This window comes from Sorex araneus, chromosome 6 (assembly GCF_027595985.1).
Source record: "Sorex araneus isolate mSorAra2 chromosome 6, mSorAra2.pri, whole genome shotgun sequence".
Lineage (NCBI taxonomy): Eukaryota > Metazoa > Chordata > Mammalia > Eulipotyphla > Soricidae > Sorex > Sorex araneus.
This window is the reverse complement of record NC_073307.1, coordinates 47378005-47403361: the sequence shown is the minus strand read 5'-3', so window position 1 is coordinate 47403361 and position 25357 is coordinate 47378005. Positions and strand designations below refer to the sequence as shown.

General features: G+C 46.9%; 1 protein-coding gene across 3 annotated transcripts in view; it reads left to right on the top strand.

The window, feature by feature from the left end:
• PDE6A (phosphodiesterase 6A) overlaps window positions 1-25357 on the top strand; it is a 72583-nt gene that overhangs the window by 25004 nt on the left and 22222 nt on the right. For all 3 annotated transcript variants that reach the window (XM_055142620.1, XM_055142619.1, XM_055142618.1), the window contains 7 exons: window positions 3810-3874; window positions 8775-8841; window positions 13702-13749; window positions 18488-18637; window positions 19688-19831; window positions 22959-23024; window positions 23364-23510. In XM_055142620.1, the coding sequence (XP_054998595.1) occupies window positions 3810-3874; window positions 8775-8841; window positions 13702-13749; window positions 18488-18637; window positions 19688-19831; window positions 22959-23024; window positions 23364-23510 (687 nt within the window). The remainder of the gene's footprint in view (window positions 1-3809; window positions 3875-8774; window positions 8842-13701; window positions 13750-18487; window positions 18638-19687; window positions 19832-22958; window positions 23025-23363; window positions 23511-25357) is intronic.

Sequence of the window (25357 nt, the reverse complement as noted above, 5' to 3'; positions counted from 1 at the left end):
TTAAAATTAAATTTTAAACAGCAGTATCCCATTGTGTCTATATACCACAACTTCGCAGTCCATTCATCTGGAGTTGGGCATCTTAGTTGTTTTGCTCAAGGTGACTCCTGAGGCACAAATCCAGGAGGCGTCTCTGAGCACCAACAGGTGTGTCTCTTTCACCCAAAATAAAGCAAAGCAAAGCACAAGTCCAGAAGCAGATGAGAATTTCCCTCCCACCGATAAGAGTATTTCACAGAGGAGATCCAGCCTGCCTGGAGGAGGTGGGCCAGGCTCTCTCCCCAGAGTTGCTGTGATTCCCATATTTCTGCCTCTACACTGTCTTCCATTGCCACACAGGAGCTGGTGATATTTTGTGACTTATTTTTCCAAAACTTCATCTTTTGTGATGCAGAAACATTTTTTTTTAATCCTATTTTATATTTTGGTTTTGGGGATCATACCCAATGGTGCCCGGAGAGTCTCTTGCCCCCGAGCCTGGCTGTCTTTACCGGGGCACCTTGGAGGGGGTGGGTTGAATTTCCTTCCCCACCCTGAGCAGAGCCCCGAAGCCGAAGATTTCTTGAGCCCAGCCACATTCATGCTCAAAGCCCCTCTCCACATGTTCGGATGAGCCTCACGCATAAGGAACTGGCAGAGGGAACCCAGGTGTGCAGGACCTGGAGCTGATATCTCTAAACCTGCTCAGATCGGGACTGGGCCTCTTCCGCCCAGATCCCCCATTTTCCAGTAGCTAGGCAGTCACACCAGAAGCTGCCCCTGGTGCCATGTAATCCCATCAATGGCCAACATCCAGAGACTATAAAATCAAGCTCCTGGAAGCTGCGGCCGCACTTATAGCCTCTTATAGCCTAGTTCTCCCTCTCGGAGAATGTGGCAAGCTACCAAGAGTTTCCTGCCCGCATGGGAGAGCCTGGCAAACTCCCTGTGGCGTATTCATATGCCCAAACCAGTCACAATGATGGGTCTCATTCCCCTGACCCTGAAAGAGCCTCCAATGCAATACCATTGGGAAGGACAAGTAAAGAGAGGCTGCTAAAATCTCAGGGCTAGGACGAATGGAGACGTTACTGAGACTGCTCGAGAAATTCGATGATCAATGGGATGATGATAATGATGATGATGATGATGATGATGATGATGATGATGATCCAGTGGTGCCCAGAGCTTATTCCTGGTCAGGAATGGTCCCTGCAGTGCTCAGTGGACCATATTTGTTGCTGGGAATTCAAACCTGGGTCAGCCACATACCGAGCAAGCACCTTATCTACTGCTTATCTCTTTGGTCTTCAGATTTTTTTCATTTATTTTCTAAAACTATTTATTTATTTTTGGTTTTGGGGGAGGCAAGCTCCGTCAGTGCTCAGGGCTTACTCCTGGCTCTGCACTCAGAAATTACTCCTGGTGGTGCTCGGGGACCATATGGGGTGCCAGAGATTGAAACAAGGTCGACTGCATACAAGGCAAGCACCCTATTCTCTGTACTATCACTCCAGCCCTTTATTTGATTTACTTTTGTTTCTTTTTTAACCAATGGTATTGAAACATTTAACATACCCCAAAGTCAACATCATGTAGAATTCTGCCTATGTTTTCCTCTATATATCTTATGGATTCATGTTAGATACCTATATCTCTAATTTATTTTGAATTAACTTTGCGTATGGTGTGAAATATGGATACAGATCGCATTATATTTTTTAATTTTTGTTTTTGGGTCATGCATGGCAGTGCTCAAGGCTTATTCCTGACTTTGCTCAGGAATGTCTCCTGGCAGCGCTCAGAGGATCATATGTAGTGTTGGGGATTGAACCAGGGTAGACCACACATAAGTGCCTTAACCTTTGTACTATTTATCTAGACCCTTGAATCATCATCATCATCATCATCATCCTCCTCATCATCGTCGTCATCATCCCATTGATCGTCAAATTTCTCGAGCAGTCTCAGTAACATCTTCATTTGTCCTAGCCCTGAGATTTTAGAAGCCTCTCTTTACTCGTCCTTCCCAAAATTGCCGCATTGGAGGCTCTTTCAGGGTCAGGGGGATGAGACCTATCATTTTTACTGGTTTTGGCATATGAATATGCCATGGGGGGTTTGCAAAGCTCTCCCATGTGGGCAGGAAACTCTCAATAGCTTGCCAGGCTCTCCCAGAGGGAGAACTAGGCCATAAGATGTCAGCACGCTTCTGGGAGCTTGGTTTTATAGTCCATTTATAGACCCTTGAATAGTCATTTTAATAATGCTAAATCTTTCAACTAGTGATCAAGGGATATCGTTCCATTTCTGTATTTGTTCTATTATTTCTTTTAATAGTGAGTTGAGTTTTCTTTTTGTTTAGTTTTGGGGCCACACCCAATGGAGACCAGATCCAGTCCACACTTAGTAGTTTGGTTCTAGGTGACAGTGATGCAGAGAGTGAAATTCTGTTTTATTCAGTTGTTTATTTTTCTTTGTTTTAGTATATGTGCTGCCGAAGCGAGGACAGTTGTTTATTTTTCTTTTGAGGGGTTCCCACCTGCTAGTGTACCAGGGACTGTGCAGTGCTGGGGTTGGATCCAGGCTTCCCACGTGCAAAGCACGTGCTGCAGTCTGTTGGCTGTCTCTCTGGCCCCGAATAGCTGTTTTTAACATTAACCCAGGGCCAGAGCAATAATACCAGAGCAGGTAGGGAATTTGCCCTGCATACGGCCAACCCAGGCCTAATCTCTAGTCCTCCAGGAGCACCTCCAGGAGTCATTCCTGAGTGTAGAACCAGGAGTAATCCCTGAGGACTGCCAGGTATAGCCCTAAAAACCAAATAAGTAAATCACTGCATCACTGTATCACGGTCATCCCGTTGCTCATCAATTTGCTCGCGAGGGAATCAGTAACGTCTCTATTGTAAGACTTGCTGTTACTGTTTATGGCATATTGAATATGCCACGGGTAGCTTGCCAGACTCTGCTGTGCAGACGAGATACTCTCGGTAGCTTGTTGGGCTCTCCGAGAGGGACGGAGGAATCAAACCCGGGTCGGCCGCATGCAAGGCGAACGCCCTACCCGCTGAGCTATCACTCCAGCCCAAATAAATAAATATGTAAATAAATAATAAAATGAGCTATTAACCATAAGTCACAGAGCAGAAAAGGTACTGCAGGTGCTCCAGGGCCTCCACTTTGATTTTGACCCACGTTTTTCCTACAGATGCATCCCTAGTCTCTCATTAGGACTCATCAAGTCCCAGTCTTTTCATTTATAAAGTAGTTTCTGACTTGCCTTCCATTTGGGTGTTCAGATCATCTGAGTGAGGGGAAGCCCCCCACCCCCAAAATCTGAGTCCCTGCTAGGAAGTCATGCGACTGAAGAGAGGTGCTTTTGAGATGGGAGATTTCCTGGTGCCACAAGGGTAGGAGGAAGCGTCCTGAGGCTGATACAGAAACAATGGCAGGAGTGGAGGAAGGAGAGCAGCCAGGGCAGGGGGGCCGAGTGCCACCTGGTTGATGGCTCCACCTCCCCACCCCCTGCCCTGGACCCCAGCAGCAGCCATTCTCCTTGTTCTCAACCCCCAGAACCCCTTGAAGCACTTCCCAGCCCACTTGCCATGACTAGATCCCTGGCAGGTCCCCAGGAAAAAGGACACAGCTGAAGACAGTGAGCCCCGGGCAGCTGAGGAAGCCCACCCCTTAGAGGGGGGTTGGGTCAGACTCGTGACCCTGGAGAGCCAGGGTACATGTGGCCAAGAACAAGACCCCTCTCATGCACAGGCTCCTGCTGGAGTCGCTGCGGCCTTTGAAAAATCGGTGTTTTTTCCACTTCTTTGCTAGGAAATCAACTTTTACAAGGTCATCGACTACATCCTGCACGGAAAAGAGGACATCAAAGTCATCCCGTAAGTTTCTTCTTAAAACAAGTAGAGTAGCAGGCACATTTCACGGTCCACAAGACGCTACTCAGGGCCACGCCACCGCAGGGCGGCATCCTTGGCTAGAGGCAGGCAAGTGATGAGGAGGCAGTGTGCAGGGGTGGGAGGACCACCCACGGCGAGAAGTGGAGGACCATCCACGGCGAGAAGGGAAGCCCCAACCACGGGGAGGAGTGCCTGAAGCCACCTGGCCAAGCCCTGACACAGTGCTGTGAGTTCTAATCCCTCCCAGTCCACGGAGTTTCCCAAAGATGGGCCAAGCCCTGGGGTCTGACCTAGTTCCCCATTGTTTTCTGAGGAGGCACATCTGGAGTGAACACCAGGACCAGGACAGTCATCCAGTCACCCCCGGGGACCCAGCCCCTAAGCGTTTTGGCACCCAAAGAAGAAAGAATGTCCGAAGAGCTGGGCCTAGAGCCTTGGCCTGCATGCAGGCCCACACAAAGGCCGAGTAAAGACCGGAAGAGACTCTGCCCTATTCCAGCAAAGGAGAGGGAGCTGCTAGTTAGTGGAGCAGTGCTCAAAAGTGCAGTTGGCAGGACCCGAGCACGGCGATAGTACAGCAGGCAGGGCACCTGCCTGGCATGCAGCAAACTGGATCCATCTCTGGCATATCATCACGTGGTCCCCTGAGCACTGCCAGGAGTCATTCCAGGAGTGACTCCTGAGCATCACAGGGTGTGGTCCAATGACCAAAGAGGTGAAAAATGCGGTTGTCTTCCCTTTTAGTTGCCTCCAGGGCTGGGAGCTGCAGGCCAGGCAGAGTCCTCTCTCCCAGCCCTGCTGCTGTCTCCCAGAGGCCCCCAGCTCTGTGCTGTGGGAACCACCCCTTCAGTTTCTTCCCAGCTCTCCGTTCCACTTAAGAGATTTGCTTAATCCTGAGACTACTCCCTGGATCTTGTCCCCAAACCAAAGAGTCTTAATCCTGCTGCTGGGGCATAGCACGCACTTGCTTCACGCTCCTGTTCTCTGCTCTGCCTGTCGGTGCCTGCTGACATGAGGACCGAGTCCTCGCCAAGCTCCGCAGGCTCTGTGTCGGCTTGAACATCCTGCCCAAGCTGCTCTCTTGGGCCATTCTGACTGCCAGCGGGGGCAAGTCATTCTGTCTTCTGCGGCTGCGGTGGTTCCGTGTGCTGGCCGCTGCCTGTTAGGGGCTCACTCCCCTTCAGCGCAGGGGACCAGCAAGCAGGCAGGCAAGAGGGGCCAGCTGATGGCACTGCCCTTTGGGACCGCGCTAAATTGACTTAGCCCAGGAAGAGAGAATCTAGGAGAGGACAAATGTGCCTCTTAAACGCTCCTCTGGAAGGGACGCTGCTTTGCTCCTGCTCACATTTCATTGGTGAGTCCCAAGGCCACGCCTCCCTTCCGGTGCTGCGGACCTGGAACCCTACCTTGTGTCCAAAGTGGGCGACAATTGAGTGATTTGCAAACGTCCTGAGTGACTACCACAGCCCGTGGCTGATCTCTGAATGAATAGATGACGCATGGGATCGTCAACAAAGGTTTAATAAAACCAAAGAAGGCAGAGTAAGAGGTTACACGCAGAGCAGGTAGGAAATACAGAGAGTGCACGCGACGATAGAGTTTCAATCATTGCCTCCTCTCTCCCCTCTGTGATGTCACTGTGCCGTAAGATGACCAGGCGCCCTGCGCACGCCTGGCCCCGGAGCTCCCACATTTAGCTGCAGTCCTGGTGAGGCTCACAAGCAGTAAGGCTCACCCCGGATGGCGCTCTGGACCTCAGCGCTTCCACATCCCTTTGGTTGTGCCCACACACATCTGGTGATGGTGTGGCCTGAAAGTTCTGGTGCTCTGGCCCTGAGAATCTCAGACATCTCTGCCAGGATTGTAGTTGGCAATGTGGCAGTACCAGGACCAGACTTGATGCTTGCTAAGGAGCGCTTTAAGCACTCAGCCATCAGCTGGCCCCTTAAAATGATATCTAAATCCAAATATATCAATAATCGGAGCTGGGGTGATAGTACAGTGGCTAAAGCACTTGCCATGCATGCAGCCAGCCTGGATTCAATCCCATATAATCCCCACCAAACACCACCAAGAGTGATTCCTGAGTGCAAAGCCAGGAATAACCCAACCCTGAGCATCCCTAGCTGTGGTTCTTAAACAAAAACAAACAAAAATCTAAATATATCAATAATTGCTTGAAGTATATATCAACTAAATATTCCAGTTAAATGACAAAAGATCCAGCAAGTCTGGATAAGAAAGAGAACTGTCACATTACAGTGAATCTAAAATATCTCACCTACTTGGTGGAGTTTCTAAAATAGAATCATGACATGGCATAACTGCCAGCCTGACACACATTGTCTGAAATTAGCAATAAGCAAGCAGAAAACAGGAAAATAAAATATGCCTAGAAATTAATAAAATACAATAGTTATGAACAAATGCCTGAAATGTTTAACTTTTAGGAAATTAATAAATGTTTAATATCCTTAAAGATGAATAAAATTGACAAATCTCTAGCAAGACCGAGCAAGAAAAGTAGGAAGACAATAAAATAAGTTGTATTGGGGATGAAAGGAAGGGATAACTACGGTGATAGAGACATAAAAAGATAATACATGGGCTGGAATGCAGGGGTTAAGACATTTGTCTTGCACACAACCAATTCTGGTTTAAGCCTCGACACTATTTATGATCCCTGCAGACCTTCCAGGGGTGATTCTCCAAGTGTAGAGTCAGGAGAAAGACCCAAGTGCTGCTGCATGTGGCCCCAAAACAAAAACAATAAAAAAAGGAAGAAAGAAAGGAAGAAAGAAAGAAAGAAAGAAAGAAAGAAAGAAAGAAAGAAAGAAAGAAAGAAAGAAAGAAAGAAAGAAAGAAAGAAAGAAAGAAAGAAAGAAAGAAAGAGGGGGCTGGAGCGATAGCACAGCAGGTAGGGTATTTGCCTTGCACGCAGCCGACCCGGGTTCGAATCCCAGCATCCCATATGGTCCCCTGAGCACCGCCAGGAGTAACTCCTGAGTGCAGAGCCAGGAGTAACCCCTGTGCATCGCCAGGTGTGACCCAAAAAGAAAAAAAGAAAGGAAGGAAGGAAGGAAGGAAGGAAGGAAGGAAGGAAGGAAGGAAGGAAGGAAGGAAGGAAGGAAGGAAGGAGAAAAAACATCACTCAACACAAAATTTGCCAAGTTAAGCAAAACATGACATAATTTTCTGCATAGTGGAGAGCTTTCTTAATAGCATGAAGGAAGAGAACATAGATATAATTTATATCTACATGTTCATATGGGATATACCATGCATGGTATGATAAACAGCCCACAGTAAACATGTATACTATCTATATCTGGAAGCATATTTACACCAGCACTTCATTGCATCACTGTTTATATTACCCCAAACTGAAAGCAATGTTCCTCAATGGTTGTGAATGGGTTAATAGTGCTGCAGTCATGTCTGGGAACACTCACATGTAAGCCAACAGAATGAATGTTTTACAGATGAAAGTCTTTTGCTTGTTTGACTTTGGGGCAGCATCCTGTGGTGCTCAGGGTGTTTTGTGCTCAGGTGTCACGCTGTGCTCTGTGCCCAGGTGTTACTCCTAAGGGTGCCCAGGGAGCTGAACTGGGGTTGACCTTGTGCCAAGCAAGTGGCTCACCCCCACGCTAGCTCTCCAACACCAAGAGTCCAGCTTCTTAAACTGCGAGTGAAACCCCACATGGGGTAGCATAAGCCCTTAGGAATGTTTTAAATAAATCCATTTGCTATTTATTTAAATAAGTTTCTGTTACATATGCACCTGTTTGATTCACAGACCTATTTAATATACTCAGATAATCAGGGTTGCATACAAATTTTTCAGGTTAAAAGGAGTTATGAATGGAAGCGTTTTAAAAGCCCTGCATTATAGCAGCATGAAAGAGAAAGAAGCCAAGGGCCCAAAGACATGGTCCAGGTGGTGAGGCACCTGCCTGCATGCAGCGGGCTGGGCCTTACCCTCAGCGCTGCTGCCAGGATTGAACCCCTAGCACAGAGCTGGGAGTAGCTGGTACCTAAAAACAAACAAAAGATGAAAAAGAAATCAAACAAAATAATGACATGGTAAAATGTTCTATCTAAATTAAATTGAAAAGTAGGCAATTGTTTAACAAGTGGGTAGAGCAAATCAGCTCTACAGACAAACAAGACTGTAACAGTCAGAACCCTCTTGGGGGTAGTGGAAGGGGCACCTTCCAGGGCAGGGACCTTGTGGCTCTTGATGTGGTGCTGTTTCAAACATGTTCACATTCTGCACTATACTGTAGCACTGTCATCCCGTTGTTCATTGATTTGCTTGAGCGGGCACCAGTAACGTCTCCATTGTGAGACTCGTTGTTACTGTTTCTGGCATATCGAATATGCCATGGTAGCTTGGCAGGCTCTGCTGATGTTCAAATAATGAAATTTTGGGTGTGTTTTTAGGTGTCTAGTTTTCTTGTAAAAATAACAATACCCCAAAAAGTAAAACTGATGTAAAACCAACAGGGCTCAATGCTTGGGATGTGGGCCGAGCTCACTGCACAGCTCTCCTCCCTCAGTCTGAGTTAACTCTGTACTAACAGAGCGGAATGTTGGCATTTGTTTTTGCTTAGTAATTGATAACAGTTTGACCATTGAATGCTGTTTCTTTTCTTTGCTAGTGTGCAGTCAAGAAAGTATATTTATCACACTGAGTTTGAATGTCTAAATTTGGACATTAGGAGATTTAGCCAAGATTTTGGATTTGGTTGGGCATGAAGAATGTCAGCGGGAGTTGGGGACCTGCAGAGAGTCATCTCGAAGAGCACAAAGACCCAGATCCAAGTTCTTAATTTCAATTTTCCCAGCAGCAAATGCTACCATTTGTTTTTGTCCTTTTCAGGAATCCACCTCCTGATCACTGGGCTTTAGTAAGCGGGCTCCCTACTTACGTTGCTCAAAATGGCCTGGTAAGTAATACTTACTTCAAAGGGAGAGAGGTTTGGATTGGGGTGAAAGGATTTCAGATCAAGAAAATGGGGAAATGAGTGCCCTAAAACAGATGACTGGTTAAAGAAACTTTGGTATATCTGCACAATGGAATACTATGCAGCTGTTAGGAGAGATGAAGTCATGAAATTTGCTTATAAATGGATAGACATGGAGAGTATCATGCTAAGTGAAATGAGTCAGAAAGAGAGGGACAGACATAGAAGGATTGCACTCATTTGTGGAGTATAGAATAACGTCACATGAAACTGACACCCAACGACAGTAGATACAAGGGCCAGAAGGATTGCCCCATAGCTGGAAGACTGCTTCATGAGCGAAGGGGAGAAGGCAGATGGAATAGAGAAGGGATCACAAAGAAAATGATGGCTGTAGGAATCAGTCAGGAGGGGAGATGCATGCCAAAAGTAGATAATGGACCAAACATGATGACCTCTCAGTGTCTGTGTTGAAAGCCATAATGCCCAAAAGTAGAGGGAGTGTATGGGGAATACTGTCTGCTATGGAGGCAGGGAGAGGGTGGGAGGGGGGGGTATACCGGGGATATTGGTGTTGGGGAATGTGCACTGGTGGAGGGATGGGTGTTTGATCATTGTGTGATTGTAACCCAAACATGAAAGCTTGTCACTATCTCATGGTGATTCAATAAAATTAAAAAAAAAGGAAAGAAAATGGGGGAAATTCTGGAAAGCTTAATTATTTAATTTCTCAAGGAGATGAAAAAGTAACAATTAAGGAAATATAAACTATGCATGCACATACACATACACACACACACACATACATGCACTCACATCCTTAGAAGAAAAGACGCATTGTCTCATGGACAAAGGTTTTGATGCAAAAGGACGGGAGCGCGTACTTTGCATGTGGGAACCCTGGGTCTGAATTCCAGCATCACATGATCCCCTGAAAATGGCTGGGAGTGAACAATGAGGTCATTGAGGTCATTGATGGCTCTGATGAGAGCAAACTGGGTGATGAGGTGGAGGCAGAAACCAATGTACGATCTACTGAGTTGTGGATTGGCAAGGGGGAGATAGAGAATGTAAGCTCAGAGAAAGAGGGGGAAGTCTGCACGGTCACTTCAGGGACCATTTGGATTAAGAGGATTTTCCTTTCAAAGATAGGAGAGACTCAGGAATGCTCAAGAGATGGGGGGAAAGAGACTAGAAATTTTATTTTTTTAAATTTTTTTGGGGGGGGATTTGGGTCACACCTGGCGATAGTCAGGGGTTACTCCTGGCTCTGCACTCAGGAATTACTCCTGGCGGTGCTCAGGGGACCATATAGGATGCTGGGAATCGAACCTGAGTCGGCCGCGTGCAAGGCAAAAGCCCTACCTGCTATGCTATCGCTCCAGCCCCAAGGCTGGAAATTTTAAAGAAAGGATGATCACACATGCATAATGATTCTGTTCTGCTGCCACTTCGGGTCAATCAAACAAGACAGAGACAGAGCAGCTTTATTGGAGACCAGACAGCAGGCTGGAAGAAGCAGATTCATGGCCTCAAAACAATCATCTTATCTGCTTGGACAGAATTTGTGTTTTTGTTGGTTTGGGGGCCACACCCAGTGTGTTCTGGGGCTCACACCATATATATATGTGATATATATATGTATATATGTGTGTATATATATACATACCATATATGTATATATGTATATATATAAAATATATATATAAAATCCTTGGAATCAAACCCAGGTTTGTAGCATGCAAAGCAAGAGCCTTAACCCTGTTCTGTCTCTCAGGTCCACAGCTGGGGCTTCTGTAGGAAAAGAACAGAGAAGAGATGGGTGAGCTCCAGAACCAAGAAAGACTCCCTTCTGGAAGGGTGTTTGAGTATTGTATAACTGACATAATCCTGAGAACTATGTAACCCTCCACTTGGTGATTCAATAAAAAAAATTTTAAAAAAAAGATTAAAAGGCGGGGCTGGAGCAATAGCATAGTGGGTAGGGTGTTTGCCTTGCATGCAGTTGAACCAGGTTCGATTCCCAGCATTCCATATGGTCCCTTGAGCACTACCAGGAGGAATTCCTGAGTGCAGAGCCAGGAGTAACCCCTGTGCATTGCCTGATGTAACCCAAAAAGCAAAATAAATAAATAAATAAATAAATAAATAAATAAATAAATAATAAAAGGCATTCTTTGGGAAAGGTGACATGAGGAGCCAGAGGAATAGTGCAGTGAGTAGGGCGTTTGCCTGGCACGTGACCAACCTGGGTTGATATTCAACATCCCATATGGCTGCACGAGTGCCAGGAGTGATCCCTGAGTGTAGAGGGAGAAGTAAGCCCTGAGCACATGAGATGTGCCCCCCCAGAAAAAAAAAAAAGACTCCCTTCTTACCTGGTCTCTGGAGGCCCACTTCATCCTATCTATAATCGAAACCAAGTAGGGACATGACGAAGAACACAGGGACAAGTTCCTTATCTTTGTTATTATTTTTTGTTTGGCTGTCTATTTTTATTTTATTTTATTTTTAATTAATTTTATTAGATCACCGTAAGATACAGGTATAAACTTTCACGATTATGTTTCAGTCATACAATGATTGAGGACCCGTCCCTCCACCAGTGCACATTTTCTACCACCATTATTCCCAGTGTGTCTCCCGACACCCTCACCCCATCTCACTCCCTGCCTCTGTGGCAGGTACATGCCTTCTTACTCTCTCTCTCATTTTGGACATTATGATTTGCAATACAGATGCTGAGAGGCCATCATGTTTGGTCCTTAGTCTACTTTCAGCACATATCTCCCATCCCAGACGATTCCTCCAATCATCATTTACTTACTGGTCCCTTCTCCATCCCAACTGCCTTTTCCCCCAACACGTGGGGCCGGTTTTCACACCGTGGCATGATTCTCCTGGCCCTTATCTCTACTGTCCTTAGGTGTTTGTCTCATATTATGCTACTTTATGTTCCACAACTGAGTTCAGTCATTCTATATCTGTCCCTCTCTTTCTGACTCATTTCACTTAGGATGATACTCTCCATATCTATCCACTTATATGCAAATTTCATGATTTCATCTCTTCTAACAGCTGCATAGTTGTTAGATGCACTGTGTAAATGTACCAAAGTTTCTATAACCAGTCGTCTGTTCTCGGGCACTCGGGTTGTTTCCAGATTCTGGCTAGTGTGAACAGTGCTGCAGTGAACATACAAGTGCAGATGTCATTTCTACTGTGCTTTTTCACATCTCTGGGATACAGTCCCAGGAGTGGTATTTCGGGGTCATATGGGAAGCCCCTTATCTTTAGGTTTGGGGGCAGAAGAAAGAGTGAGAATCTGTCCTTCTCTAAGAGTTTGTTCTTGTTACTTTCCTTGTTTGGGGGTGGAATTGCTCCAAGAAGAGAGCAGATGGGGGACCGGAGCGATAGCACAGCGGGTAGGGCGTTTGCCTTGCACGCGGCCGACCCAGGTTCAATCCCCGGCATCCCATATGGTCCCCCAAGCACTGCCAAGAGTAATTCCTGAGTGCAAAGCCAGGAGTAACCCCTGAGCATCGCTGGGTGTGACCCAAAAAGCAAAAAAAAAAAAAAAAAAAAAAAAAAGAAGAGAGCAGATGGCGAGAGTGAAGGCTGTAGAACAGGAGTAGATTGTTCCTCCCCACCCCCTCGGTGCTCCCCTCCCATAAAGGGCAGGTTCTCAGTGACAGGCAGGGTGGCCAGAGCCCTGCTGCTGGCATGCTGAGACCTAGATATTCATGAACTGGGTATCCAAAGCATCTCTAGCCAGGTGCTTTTGTGCAGTCCACACACTACACTGCAGTCCACAGCCGCCCCATGGACGGAGCTCAGGAGGGAGCAGGTGTGCCCGATGCTTGGTAGAGCAAACTGGCCTGAGCTTCAGAAATGGAGCCTGGACACACAGGACTTTAATTTCCCATTCAACTTGGGAGTTTATATCCCAAGGGGAAAATAACCGTTCCTTAGAAGCAAACAAAATAGAACCGAAATGCAATTGGTTCAAAGATGTTTACAGGAATATCATTTATATAATTGTGTGAAAACTGGGGGCTGGAGAAATAGTATAGTGGGTAGGGTGTTTATCTTGCACAAAATCACCCCTGGATCCTCATATGGTCCTGAATCCTGGCAGAAGTGAACCCTGAGCACTGTTAGGTGTGGCCCCCGGGGAACAACAACAACAACAACAAAATTGGACAAAACCGAAATTTCAACAAGCACAACAAACTGACAGCAACACACCCCTATTAGTAATGACACATCACAGCCTGAACTCTTTCAAAGATGGGGAATGTCTTCAGAGTGGGGCGCATGGTAAGAAGCGATGTGGGGGGCCGGAGCGATAGCACGGCGGGTAGGGCGTTTGCCTTGCACACGGCCGACCCAGGTTCGATCCCCGGCATCCCATATGGTCCCCCAAGCACTGCCAGGAGTAATTTCTGAGTGCAAAGCCAGGAGTAACCCCTGAGCATCGCTGGGTGTGACCCAAAAAGAAAAAAAAAAAAGAAGCGATGTGGGTAAGGCAGCTTTCCTGTGGTCAGAGCATGTCCTCCTGGACAGAGAGCAACTGCCGTGTGTTTGGACACAGGGAGAGTCCTGCTAATCTATTCACCTATTCTTCTGTTGTTTTTTTTTTCTTTTTGGGCCATATCTGGTGACGCTCAGGGGTTACTCCTGGCTCTGCACTCAGGAATTACTCCTGGCAGTGCTTGGGGGACCAAATGGGATGCCAGGCATTGAACCTGGTGGGCCGTGTGCAAGGTAAATGCCCTATTTGTTGTACGATCGTTCTGGCCTTAATCTATTCCTCTGGCCCTAATCTATCATGTCCTTTAGATTTGCAACATCATGAATGCACCTGCGGAGGATTTTTTTGCGTTCCAGGTAAGTCATTTTTTATTTACTTTGTCATGGGACTTTTTCTTCCCTGCCCAAAGAGGATTCAAATCCACCCCTTTATTTGGAACAACCTCAACAAAGTACTTTACCCCTTGTCTCCCACTCAGATTTTTGGTTGGCTGGTTGGTTGGAGTAAGCCATGCTCAGGGCTGACTCCTGGCTCTGGGTTCAGGGTTCACTCCTGGCACCGGGGACCATATGGGGTGCCGGGGATCAAACTCTGGTCAGCTGTGTGAAAGGCAAGTGTCCTCCTAGCCATACTGTCTCCCCAGCACCTCTATCCCCGTTTGCCTATTTAGTTTTAACATTCATACTTTGCTTTCTAGTCTCAGGACCTTTGCTTATACTCTTCTCTCTCCAACCACCAAATCTTGCCTGAATCCCCTCTGCCCTTAGCCTCGAAGGCTAAAACTTCTCTCTCTCTCTCTCTCTCTCTCTCTCTCTCTCTCTCTCTCTCTCTCTCTCTCTCTCTCTCTCTCTCTCTCAAGTTTTGCTTTGCTTTGTTTTGCTTTTTGGGTCACACCCAGCGATGCACAGGGGTTACTCCTGGTTCTACACTCAGGAATTACTCCTGGCGGAGCTGGGGGACCATATGGGATGCTGGGAGTCGAACCCGGGTCGGCCGCGTGCAAGGCAAATGTCCTACCCACTGTGCTATGGCTCCAGCCCCTCTCTCTCAAGTTTTATTGTTTCCTTTGTACATCATTTCTATCTCCTTGGGATCTCTGGGGGCTGCTTTACTTGGTTTTCCATCAAATTCTGCTCATCCTTTCCACAAAGTTTCCAAAGGGACCCGCTGTGCCGGGTGCTGTGACCGGCGGGCTGAGCCCAGGAGCCCAGGCCTGTGTCCCCACGCGACTCACGACGGAGCAGGTGCGTGGGAGCAGCAGGCCTGAGCTCAGGAGCAGTAAAGGAATCTGTCCTGAGAAATTTTATTTTGGCAGTACAGAAAGGAAGAAAAGAAAAGAAACAACCAGAAAGAGCGTGAAGGTTGTGGAGTGATCTGGAAAGAGACCGGCCGGGACACAGGAGAAGAGAGTGGAGAGCGAGCGGGGCCCGAGGGCTCAGGCAGGGCCCAGAGTTGGGCTCCAGAGCTAACCCCTCTCCCTGTGTTTCCCTCACCTCCTCTTTTCTAGACCCTTTCTCTTTCACTCTAATTTCTCTGGGGGAAAATATTACCTTCCTGGTAGTCAAGGGTTGGGATGCATCTTTCTTTCCATTTTTAGCGCCAGGTGCTCTGAAGCCTAACATGCTAACTTCACCAAATTTAGCTTCGGAAAAAAAAAAAACTTACTTTAGCAACCAAAAAAATTACTGTCACTGTCACTGTCATCCGTTGCTCATTGATTGGCTCGAGTGGGCACCAGTAACGTCTCCCTTGTGAGACTTGTTGTTACTGTGTTTGGCATATCGAATACGTCACGGAGAGCTTGCCAGGCTCTGCCGTGTGGGCAGGATACTCTCGGTAGCTTGCCGGGCTCTCCAAGAGGGATGGAGGAATCAAACCGATGTTGGCTGCTGTGCTATCGCTCCAGCCCAACCAAAAAAAAAATATTAAGAAATAACCAAGACAATTTAAGAAAAAATTAAGAAAGACTCTTCAGAAAATTAGTGAATTATGTCTTTACCCTGGAAGAATATTATGCAATATGCCTACTGCCATGAGTATTTGGTTTGTTTCAATTCAATACCTAGCAATGCTCAGGGGCTACTGTGACCCCAAGGGTTAGTGTTGAGTATCCAAACCGGGCCGCCTGCATGCGAAACATGTACCCAGTTCTTGATCTAGGTCCCCCCTTGGGCATGATTTGACCATACATATGTGACCAGGCTATAGTGGTGTTAAGAGATGTTAATTTGATTATAAACTACAACAGACTTGGTCTTTTCATGGGGGTTAATGGGTTGGGCTTTGAGGCCTCAGTCAGCAGTGCTCAGGGGCTATTCTTGTCTCTGTGCTCAGGAGTCACCCCTGGCTTTGCTGAGTATTTGAACCAGATTTGGAGGGCACAAGGCAAGTTCCTTAGCCTCTCTATTAACTTTCCAGACCCCGTCTTCACCTGAGTCATCCAATTAATCACAGTTTACCTGCAATAGTAATCTGATTTTGTTTTTATTTATTTTGGTTCTGGGGTCATACCTGATTGGTGCGCAGAGCTTTCTCCTGGCTCTTTGCCAGGAATCGTCTCTGGCAGTGCTTGGGGGACCAGGTACCGTGCTGGGAACCAAAGCTGGGTCAGTTGTGTTCAAGACAAGTGCCTGACTGAAAGTACCACCTCTTTGTGTCCTGAGTCCCAAGTTTTAAAAATTTTATTTTCATAAAGTTGTTCACTATAATTTATTACATTCAATATTACAACACCAGTCCCACCACCATTACACCTTCCCACCACCATTATTTTGAATTTTCCCAACCAACACCCAAGTCTGCCCCAAAGGCAGATCCTAAATAATTTATTTTGTATTCTTATTATGAGTAATCTACTAAAAATTATCCAAATAGTTTTCCTTAGAGTAAAGTGTGTGAAAATTGTTATACCTTCACCTTAGAGCCATTAAGCCCTTGTACAAGAGATTACTAACAAGTTGTTACAGGTTAGGCCTGTGTGCTTATGCTTATATGTGTGTATATGTATATGTATATATATATATATATATCAAGATTGATTGTTTTCTACTTAACACCCCATTAAATATGGTGTGTTACTCTTGGTACATCAGTGGCATAGAGTATGAGATGTCACACGGCCATGAATGCGGTCGCGCACTCCAGGAATTGTAAATTTTTTAATAGGGTGATAGAGTTGGAGTTAAATATTTAAGTGGATGGTGACTTTGGGGTCCAGAGGCATCTCTGAAGCTTGTTGATTTCTTCTGAGATTTATTTGTGAGTCTCTGGATCATGGCCGTTAATGAGCTTATATGGTGCCGGAGGCATTTATGGGTGTGACTGCCAGGCTGGTAGGAGCACAGGGAGATGGGGTGACCAGTTCTGTTTTTAGATGCACGTTTTTCCCCTTCAACTTATCCTCTACAAAGCACCCTAAAATTATTGTAAAATGGGGTAGAGGGCTGGAATGATAGCACAGCGGGTAGGGCATTTGCATTGTACGCGGCAGACCCAGGTTTGATTCCCAGCATCCCATATGGTCTCCTGAGCACTGCCAGGAGTAATTCCTGAGTCCAGAGCCAGGAGTAACCCCTGTGAATTGCCAGGTGTGACCCTAAAAGCAAAACAAAAACAAAGAAAAAATGGGGGTAGAGGGCCAGAGTTCAATGAATAGGGCACTTGTCTTGTATGCGGTTTGATCACTGGCACCACCAGAGCCTACTGGGTATAACCCCCTCACACACACTCACACACACACACACACACATACACACACACACAAAGGGGGGTGTGCAGAGAGACAGTATAGCTAGTTAGCTGCTTGCCTTGATGCAGCTGACCCAGGTTCAATCCCCAGTGCCCCAAATGCTTCCCTGAGACCTACCAGAAGTGATCCTTTAGAGTAGAGCCAAGAGTAAGCCCTGAGCATTGCTGGGTGCACCCCAAAACATTACCCCATCTTCCTACCCCCACCCATATTTTTTATGGTTACATGAAGTTAACTTCCTTGCTTAAAACTCTTTGAAACTTTCCCATTTCACTTTTATTATGCTACTTATAATAACAATTATCATTCCACCACCTTAAGATTCTTGGAATGTTCTCATCAGAATACTCCAGTTCCAGGCAACCTTCTTTGGTTTCCTTCTCTCCTCTGGCTCCCAAGATATCATGGAGGACTTTTCCCCCCACAGTGCACTTGCTCACTGACCTTTCAGCAACCCAAGGGAACCATCTGACCTTTAGTTGCCATGGTCTCTCCAGCTTCTAGCTCATGTTCCTGCACATTTTGCACACAGTTGGTGAATCAGTGGACCAGGAGTCTAGAAACAATCTGGGCCAGTTATTTCCATTTCGTACGTGTTGGAGGTGAGGTGCAAACAGCGGGTAAATGGCTCACAAAGGCATTAACCAGGAGATGGTCCATCTTCTTGTTTGTTCCGAAAGGCAGAGACTGTGACCCCCCCAATAAGAAGAGGAAATGGGGACCCACAGAGTTTATAAAACAGCCAAAAATAGTAGAGGAATTTAGGGCAAGAGTCAGGCGAGTATAAGGTTGACGCATTCGTTACTTCAGAGTCACCAGGATCACCAGCAATGTCCCATCGAGCCCAAAGCTTAGCAGTGCCACCTGCATTGGAAGTGGGCCTGAGCCTGCCTGGCATGTGCGTGCTCAAAACCCATGCTCAGAGTGCCTGGGCAGCGTGCCAGGGCCCCGCCATGCTGGGAAGGAAGCCTATGCAGCTCTCCGCTTGGAAGAGGGCCGAGGAGAGGCCCTCTCTGCTCCTGGCAGCTGTCTGGGGGCTAAGACCATGCTGGATCCAACCAGTTATTCCCTCTCGCTGCCTCTCTGCCCGTCTGGGCCAGCGCATGCATGCCACATGTCACAGATGCTCCTGCAGCCAGGGCCTGGGGAAAACCACTCTCTCTTTTTTCTGGGGGGTCACACTCGGCAATGCACAGGGGTTACTCCTGGCTCTGCACTCAGGAATTATTCCTGGTGGTGCTCAGAGGACCATATGGGATGCTGGGAATCGAACCCAGGTTGCGTGCAAGGCAAACACCCTACCCGCTGTGCTATCACTCCAGCCCCCACTGTCTCTTCTCTTAAAGAAAGAACCTCTGGACGAGTCTGGATGGATGATCAAAAATGTCCTCTCTATGCCAATTGTGAACAAGAAGGAAGAGATTGTTGGGGTGGCCACGTTCTACAATCGCAAAGACGGAAAACCCTTTGATGAAATGGACGAGACGCTCATGGAGGTACGTTGGCCAGGACCTGTGCTGCCAGCAGTCGGGAAGGCAGGCAGCTTTGCCTGGGCTGGTTGCTGGGGTCTCCGCTGTGGATGGAAACACTGTTCCGACCAGCCTCAGGCTTACCTTCCCCCCTTTGCTTCTGTACCCCCAGGTGCCTGCAGAGCGATCTTCACCTCCCTTTCCCAATGAACAGACTTTTACAGGAGCTTTTCAGTTCAAAGACACACTGAGCAAAAACTACAGAGAGTGGCGCCAGAGCCATAGTACAGCTGGTGTTACATGCAGCCAACCCGGTTCAATCCCTGGCATCCCATATGACCCCCTGAGCACCACCAGAAGTAATTCCTGAGTACAGAGCCAGGAGTAACCCCTGAGCATCGTCAGGTGTGGCCCAGAAACCAAAACTACAGAGAATGCCTGTAATACCCTAATCTATTCACTGATGCATTTTTTTTCCTGTGACATTATATTATACATAAGAGTGATGCTTGAGGGTCCAGGAATGTAGCTCAGTGGCAGAGTGTTTGACTTGGGACATGAAATCCTGGGGTCAAGCCCCAGAAACACACACACACACATTCACACTCTCCCCCCCCCTCACACACACACTGAAAAGAGAGAGAGAGAGAGAGAGAGAGAGAGAGAGAGAGAGAGAGAGAGAACTGCTTGTTGTATGTTAGTGTTTTACTCAAAGTTCCTTCCCAACTGTTATCACATGTTATCCTCACCTCATCTCTTTGAAGAGAGCAGCACACAGCCTGTAAATTCTGTTTTATAGCTGAGAAAATTGAACATTACTCTATTTTTTGGAAATTGGGGGCATACCAGGTAGTGCTCAGGGCTTACTCCTGGCTCTGCATACAGAAATCATCCTGATGGTGCTCAGGGGATTATATAGGATGCCAGGGATAGAACCCGGGTGGCCTTGTACAAAGCAAATTTCCGACTCACTGTACTATCACTCTGGCTCCTGAGCCTTACATACTCTTGTGCTCAGTTATAGAGGCAGGATCAAACCTCCATTCTGTCTCCAGTTCCTCCTTTCTTTTCTTTCAGTCTTTGACTCAATTCCTGGGCTGGTCTGTTTTAAATCCTGACACCTATGAATCCATGAATAAACTTGAAAACAGGAAGGATATTTTCCAAGACATGGTAAAATATCACGTGAAGTGTGACAATGAAGAAATCCAGAAAATCCTGGTGGGTGAAGTAGTTCTTTTCTTGTCTTCTCTAGTAGAGACTACAGCTGCCAGGGTGAGGTGAAATGTCAAGTTCCACAGGGGCAGCGACTGGGGTGCACTGTCTCCTGTCTCTCCTGAATAGCTCAGGGATGCTATGGGTGGGGATATGGGTGAGTGGACGGATGGTTGGTTGGGTGAATGGATGGATGATTGGGCGGTGGATGTCTGGGTGGATGGCATGCATAGATGAGTGGGTAGAGAGGTAGGTGGCTAGATGGACAGATGCTTGGATCTGTACATGCATGGGTGGATGTGTCGGTTGGGTAGATTGATGCATGAATGGAGGATGGATTGGGGAGTGGGTGAATGCAAGGGTTGGTGTATGGGTGGGTGAAAGGATGTGTGAGGGTGGATGGATGCATGGGTTGGTGGATGTGTGGGTGGAAAGAGATGTAGATGGATGAATGCATGCACATGTGTATGATGGATGGATGTGTGGATGAAGAAGTGTATGTGTTGATAGACGGATGCATGCACACATGAGTGCATGTGTGGGTGGGTGACTGGATGGGTAGATGAATTGGAAGAATAGAATCACACATGGTGGGTTGATGGATAGATGGATGTTTATCTGCACAAATAGATGTTGGATGTATATGTGGGTGGATTAATGGTTCAGTGCCAAGAAGTGCTAAACAGTGGCTAGTCTGTGTGAACTGGACAGCTAATCCTTCCAGGGGTCACTTCAGTCTTGATTTAGCAACTGTAGACAGTCCTCTCTCACCATTTATCACTATGTTTAGGCTAATTTGGGACTAGATACGGAGTTCCTTCAATGATAGCACCTATTCTAAGAGGCAAAATCTCAAAATCTCAAAATCCCAGCTCATGAGAAGACAGGTCACAGAGGAGTTTCGTGAGCAAAGAAGTATGACAGAAGAAATTAGATGTCGATGGAGAAACCGCACATTGCTTCCTCACAATAAACTTCAGTTCATTTTATTTACTTATTGATTATGAGGATCGAATACAGAGTCTCACAGGTGCAAGGCAAATACTCTGCTGTTAAATTATGATCCCTGGTCCACTTTGTAGTGTATAAGGCAATTTATATCTTGTTTAATTCTCACATCGACTCAGTAAAGGTGGGGTGAAGCCAAGGCAAGGAATTTGGTCTCTCTTATGGACATGAAGAAAATTGGCTAAGGAGGAGAAAGCAATGTTCCCAATCACAGGTTGATTCAGTATGTCTCATATTCTTCTTTTGTCACAACAAATTTGATCCTTTTAGCTCCCAGACCAATCAGCTCAAAGGTGAAAACATTCAGTTTAAATAAGTGCCTTGGTTACTTGTCTCAGCCCATCATTTTAGTTAAATGATGCTGATATGATTTTTATGGAAGTGCAATCTAAGTAGCACTGTAGCACTGTCATCCCATTGTTCATCTATTTGCTCGAGTGGGCACCAGTAATGTCTCCATTGTGAGACTTGTTGTAACTGTTTTTGGCATAGCAAATACTCTTGGTAGCTTGCTGGGCTCTCTGAGAGGGATGGAGAAATTGAACCCGGGTCGGCCGCATGCAAGGCAAACACCCTACCCACTGTGCTATCTCTCCAGTCCTAAGTAAACCAGTAAAAAGTAAATAGACTTTTGGAGAGCAGAGAGCTAGGCCAGGGCTTAAGGTGTTTGCTTTGCAGGGCCAGGACAACAGTCCAGAGGGTAAGGGTTCTTGCATGTGATTGACCTGGGTTTGATTCCCAGCATCCCTGAGCACAGCCAGAAGTGATCCCTGAATGCAGAGCCTGGAGTAACCCCTGAGCATTGCTGGGTGTGGCCCAAAAACCAAGAAGGAAAAAAGAAAGAAAAAGGTGTTTGCCTTGCATATAGCCAACTCTAGTACAATCCCTGCTACCACATATGGTCCCTCAAACACCGTCAGGAGTGATCCCCAAGCACAAAACTAGAAATAGCCCCTGAGCACTGCTGATTCCTGCCCCCCCCCCATCGACCTTTAAAAAAAATGGTTAATGGTCAGAGTAGGAGACTAACACCCAAGAACAGCAGTATATAATACCAGGAGGTTGGCTCCATGGCTTGGAAGCTGGCCTCACATGCTGGGGGAAAGTCAGCCCGGATAGAGAAGGGAACACCAAGTAAACTGTGGTTGGGGACCCCGCGCGAGAAGAGAGATGCGTGCTGAATGTAGACTAGAGACTGAACACGATGGCCTGGCCGCTCAATACCCCTAGCGCAAACCACAACACCCCAAAAGGAGAGAGAACAAAATGGAATGCCCTGCCACAGAGGCAGGGTGGGGTGGGGGGGGAATGGGATTGGAGGGTGGGAGGGATACTGGGTTCATTGGTGGTGGAGAACGGACACTGGTGGAGGGATGGGTTCTTGAACATTGTATGAGGGAAACACAAGCACAAAGATGAGTAAATTTGTAACTGTACTCTCATGGTGATTCACTTATAAAAAAAATAAAGAAGGAAAAAAATTTTTTAAATGGTTAATGGGCTGTGCTGATAAGAAATCAGAAATAAGTGGCTGGACTTTTTTTTTTTCTTTTTCAAGCCCATAAGGGAAAAAACCAGAGAGGAGAGGGAAGGTGGATGAGGAGATGGTACAAAAGAAACAAAAACTGAAAGGGAGGGAGCTTGTTTTGAGTCACACCGAAAGGGCCAGGAAGAGTAGGGCTATACCCAAAGCCTCCCGCTCCCTGTTGGGAACTGGAGCTGGAAAGTTTGGAGACAACAATTCTTGTTCTTTCGAGGTGCCAAGCACTATGGGACGTGATTTACAAGCATCATTTAATTTTGTTGTATGAGCATTTTTGACTTTGCACGATCTCATTTTAATTCCTCAGGGAAGGATTTCCACTGTCCCTATTTTACAGATGAGGTGGTGAGGTCAAGGCTGTGGCATAAACAGCCTTGCGAGGTCAGTAGCAGAGCTCAAGTTTGCACACAGCCTCCACGGCCCCTGGCTCTGAGTTGCTCTTCAACGAATGCTAAAGCCTCTCTGAGCTGGAGTTACTGTTGCAAGGACTTTGGAGGAAGGAGAAAAACAGACATGGAAAAATCGTGGCATCTTTATGCCTCATTAACCCTTTGTTTTGCCTCTGCTCTTTGGGTGCGTCAGAAAACCAGAGAGGTATATGGGAAGGAGCCGTGGGAATGCGAGGAAGAGGAGCTGGCCGAGATCCTGGTGAGTGACACAGTGACACTGACCTAGTATCCACCAGGGTCCCTGATACTTTGTTCCGAGTCCCCAGCAGACAGGCCTGGGGCAGAGCTGATAGGAAGCGGGGAAGATCATGGAACTTATTTTTGATGGTGGGGGGCGTTGGGTGGGGGAGTTTGCCACACCCAGCAATGCTCAGGGGTTACTCCTGGCTCTGCACTCAGGAATCACTCCTGGTGGAGCTTGGGGAGACCATATGGGTGCCGGGGATCGAACCTGGGCCAGCTATGTGCAAGTGCCCTACCCACTGTACTATCGTTCCGGCCCCCAATCATGGAGCGTTTTGACCTTATCATCACACAGCAAGCAGAGCTTCCCGATGCAGAGAAATTCGAAATTAATAAGTTCCACTTCAGCGACTTGCCCCTGACGGAACTGGAGCTGGTGAAATGTGGGATCCAGATGTATTATGAGCTCAAAGTGGTGGAAAAATTTCACATTCCGCAGGAGGTGAGGTCAAGAACCAAGTCTGTGATGTCTCGTTTCCTTTTTGCTTAAAAAAAAAAAATCAGTCAACAAACTGCCTGAAAGAAGTGTGTCCTTGATTTTTAGGGTTGAAAGCACTAGTTGTGTTGCATAAAGGAGTCCTGAGGGGTCAGGTGTCCCTCTGACCTGGGGTGTTTTGGTTACTTCCGCTTCCTGTGGCTCCCAGGCCCGGGAGTTCTGAAGGTATTGAGGAAATGGAATGCAGAAACGGCTCTAGGGGTGAATAAGGCTGGGAAGGGGGGGTTCAGTTGGTGTAAAGAGAACTTTCTCGGGGGCCAGGAATGTTGCGCAGTGCTAGAGCATGCATCTTGCCTGTACTCACATACACCCGACGTAAAACCAAAAGATTGCCAGGGGTCGGGCAATCTGAGCAGTGGCACCTGTTTTGTGTGTGCACAGGTGACGGACAGGTCTGATTCACATAGCATCAGCCCAGAAAGTGCCAGAAGTACACATTGTTCATGTATGGGGGGAGAGGGGATGTTTTCCCTCTCCTGAGTTCCTGAGAGTCCTCCAGCAGATTCGCAGGAGAAGAACAAACAGAAGTTTGTGCCTTCTGGATGCATGAAAAAGAGCCATTTTGCCATTCAGAAATGGCTCTGGCCAGCCCCCCACCCCCCACCCCCAGGTACCACCTTCAATTAAAGAGGAAACAAGGATCCTTCCTGGACCACAGGGCTTGCTCTTTGAAAGGAGGAAGACAGTTTCGGGAAGGTGGGAGAACAGAGGCTGGTAACCAAATGATTGCAGGCAAGAGGGATTTTTCTTTCTTTTTTTTTTTTTTGTTAATGAAAATAAGCTTTATTACATCAAGTAATAAATACATACAAAGATGCAAATGTTTTTAAGTCATTTCCTTCCAGATGTTTGGAGCAGCGTACAGGAGGCAAAACTGAAATCCTGGTCTTGGTTAGAAAGCCTTCGGGCCCTTGGGCGGCCTGGCGGGTCGCTCTTCCTTCTGTATTTATAACTTGTGCATGTAAGAACCTGACCTCGAAGCACTAACAGTCATGCAGATGCTTAAGCAGGAGAGTTCCCGAGAGTGGGGTCTAGGCTGGCAGGGGGACTGGAGCACTGAGGGCACCATGGGGGCATGCTCAGGTCTGTGGCCGCCGAGGCCACAGCCAAGGCCAAGGTGTCCAGCACCTTTTGAATCGATGCTTAAAGGAAAAACAAAAACAAACGGAGAGTGTTGCTAGCTATTCAAAAACGCAAATTCTAATCAACAGAGGGATTTCTACAGCTAGTCTGCCCCACCCCCACTCGCTTGGCTCCACCCTCTGCAAATAAATCTCTGAGAATCTCTTTTCCTGGAACAGGAAGGGCAGCCACGACAAATGGGCACGTTTATCCCAGTATCTCTTCCACCAGGGGGGGAGCCACTCACCTGTTTTCAAAACTTTCTTTGAATCCATTGGTTCATCAAAATAACCAGCTTAAGCGTTTTCCAAGCCCAGGTTTTCTTTTGAACAGCTATTTCTCTCTTTGTCTCCTCTCACAGCTAAATAAACTCATTTAAATAAAAACTAGTTTGGCTTCATTAAAACAAGCAAAAACCAAATAACCAGCTGAAAAGCATCTTTATATCGGGGCCCAGAGGGACAGGACAGTGAGGAAGGCACTCGCCTTACTGTCGACTAGGGTTTGATCCCCAGCACCACATATGGTCCCCAGCCCCTCCGGGAGTGGTGCCTTAGCACAGATCCAGGAGTCAGCCCTCAGCACAGCCAGGTGTGGCCCCAAGCCCAAATAAATAATCCTAAATCCAAGGGACAATTTTAAGGTCTGTAATTTAATCTTCCATATGTACT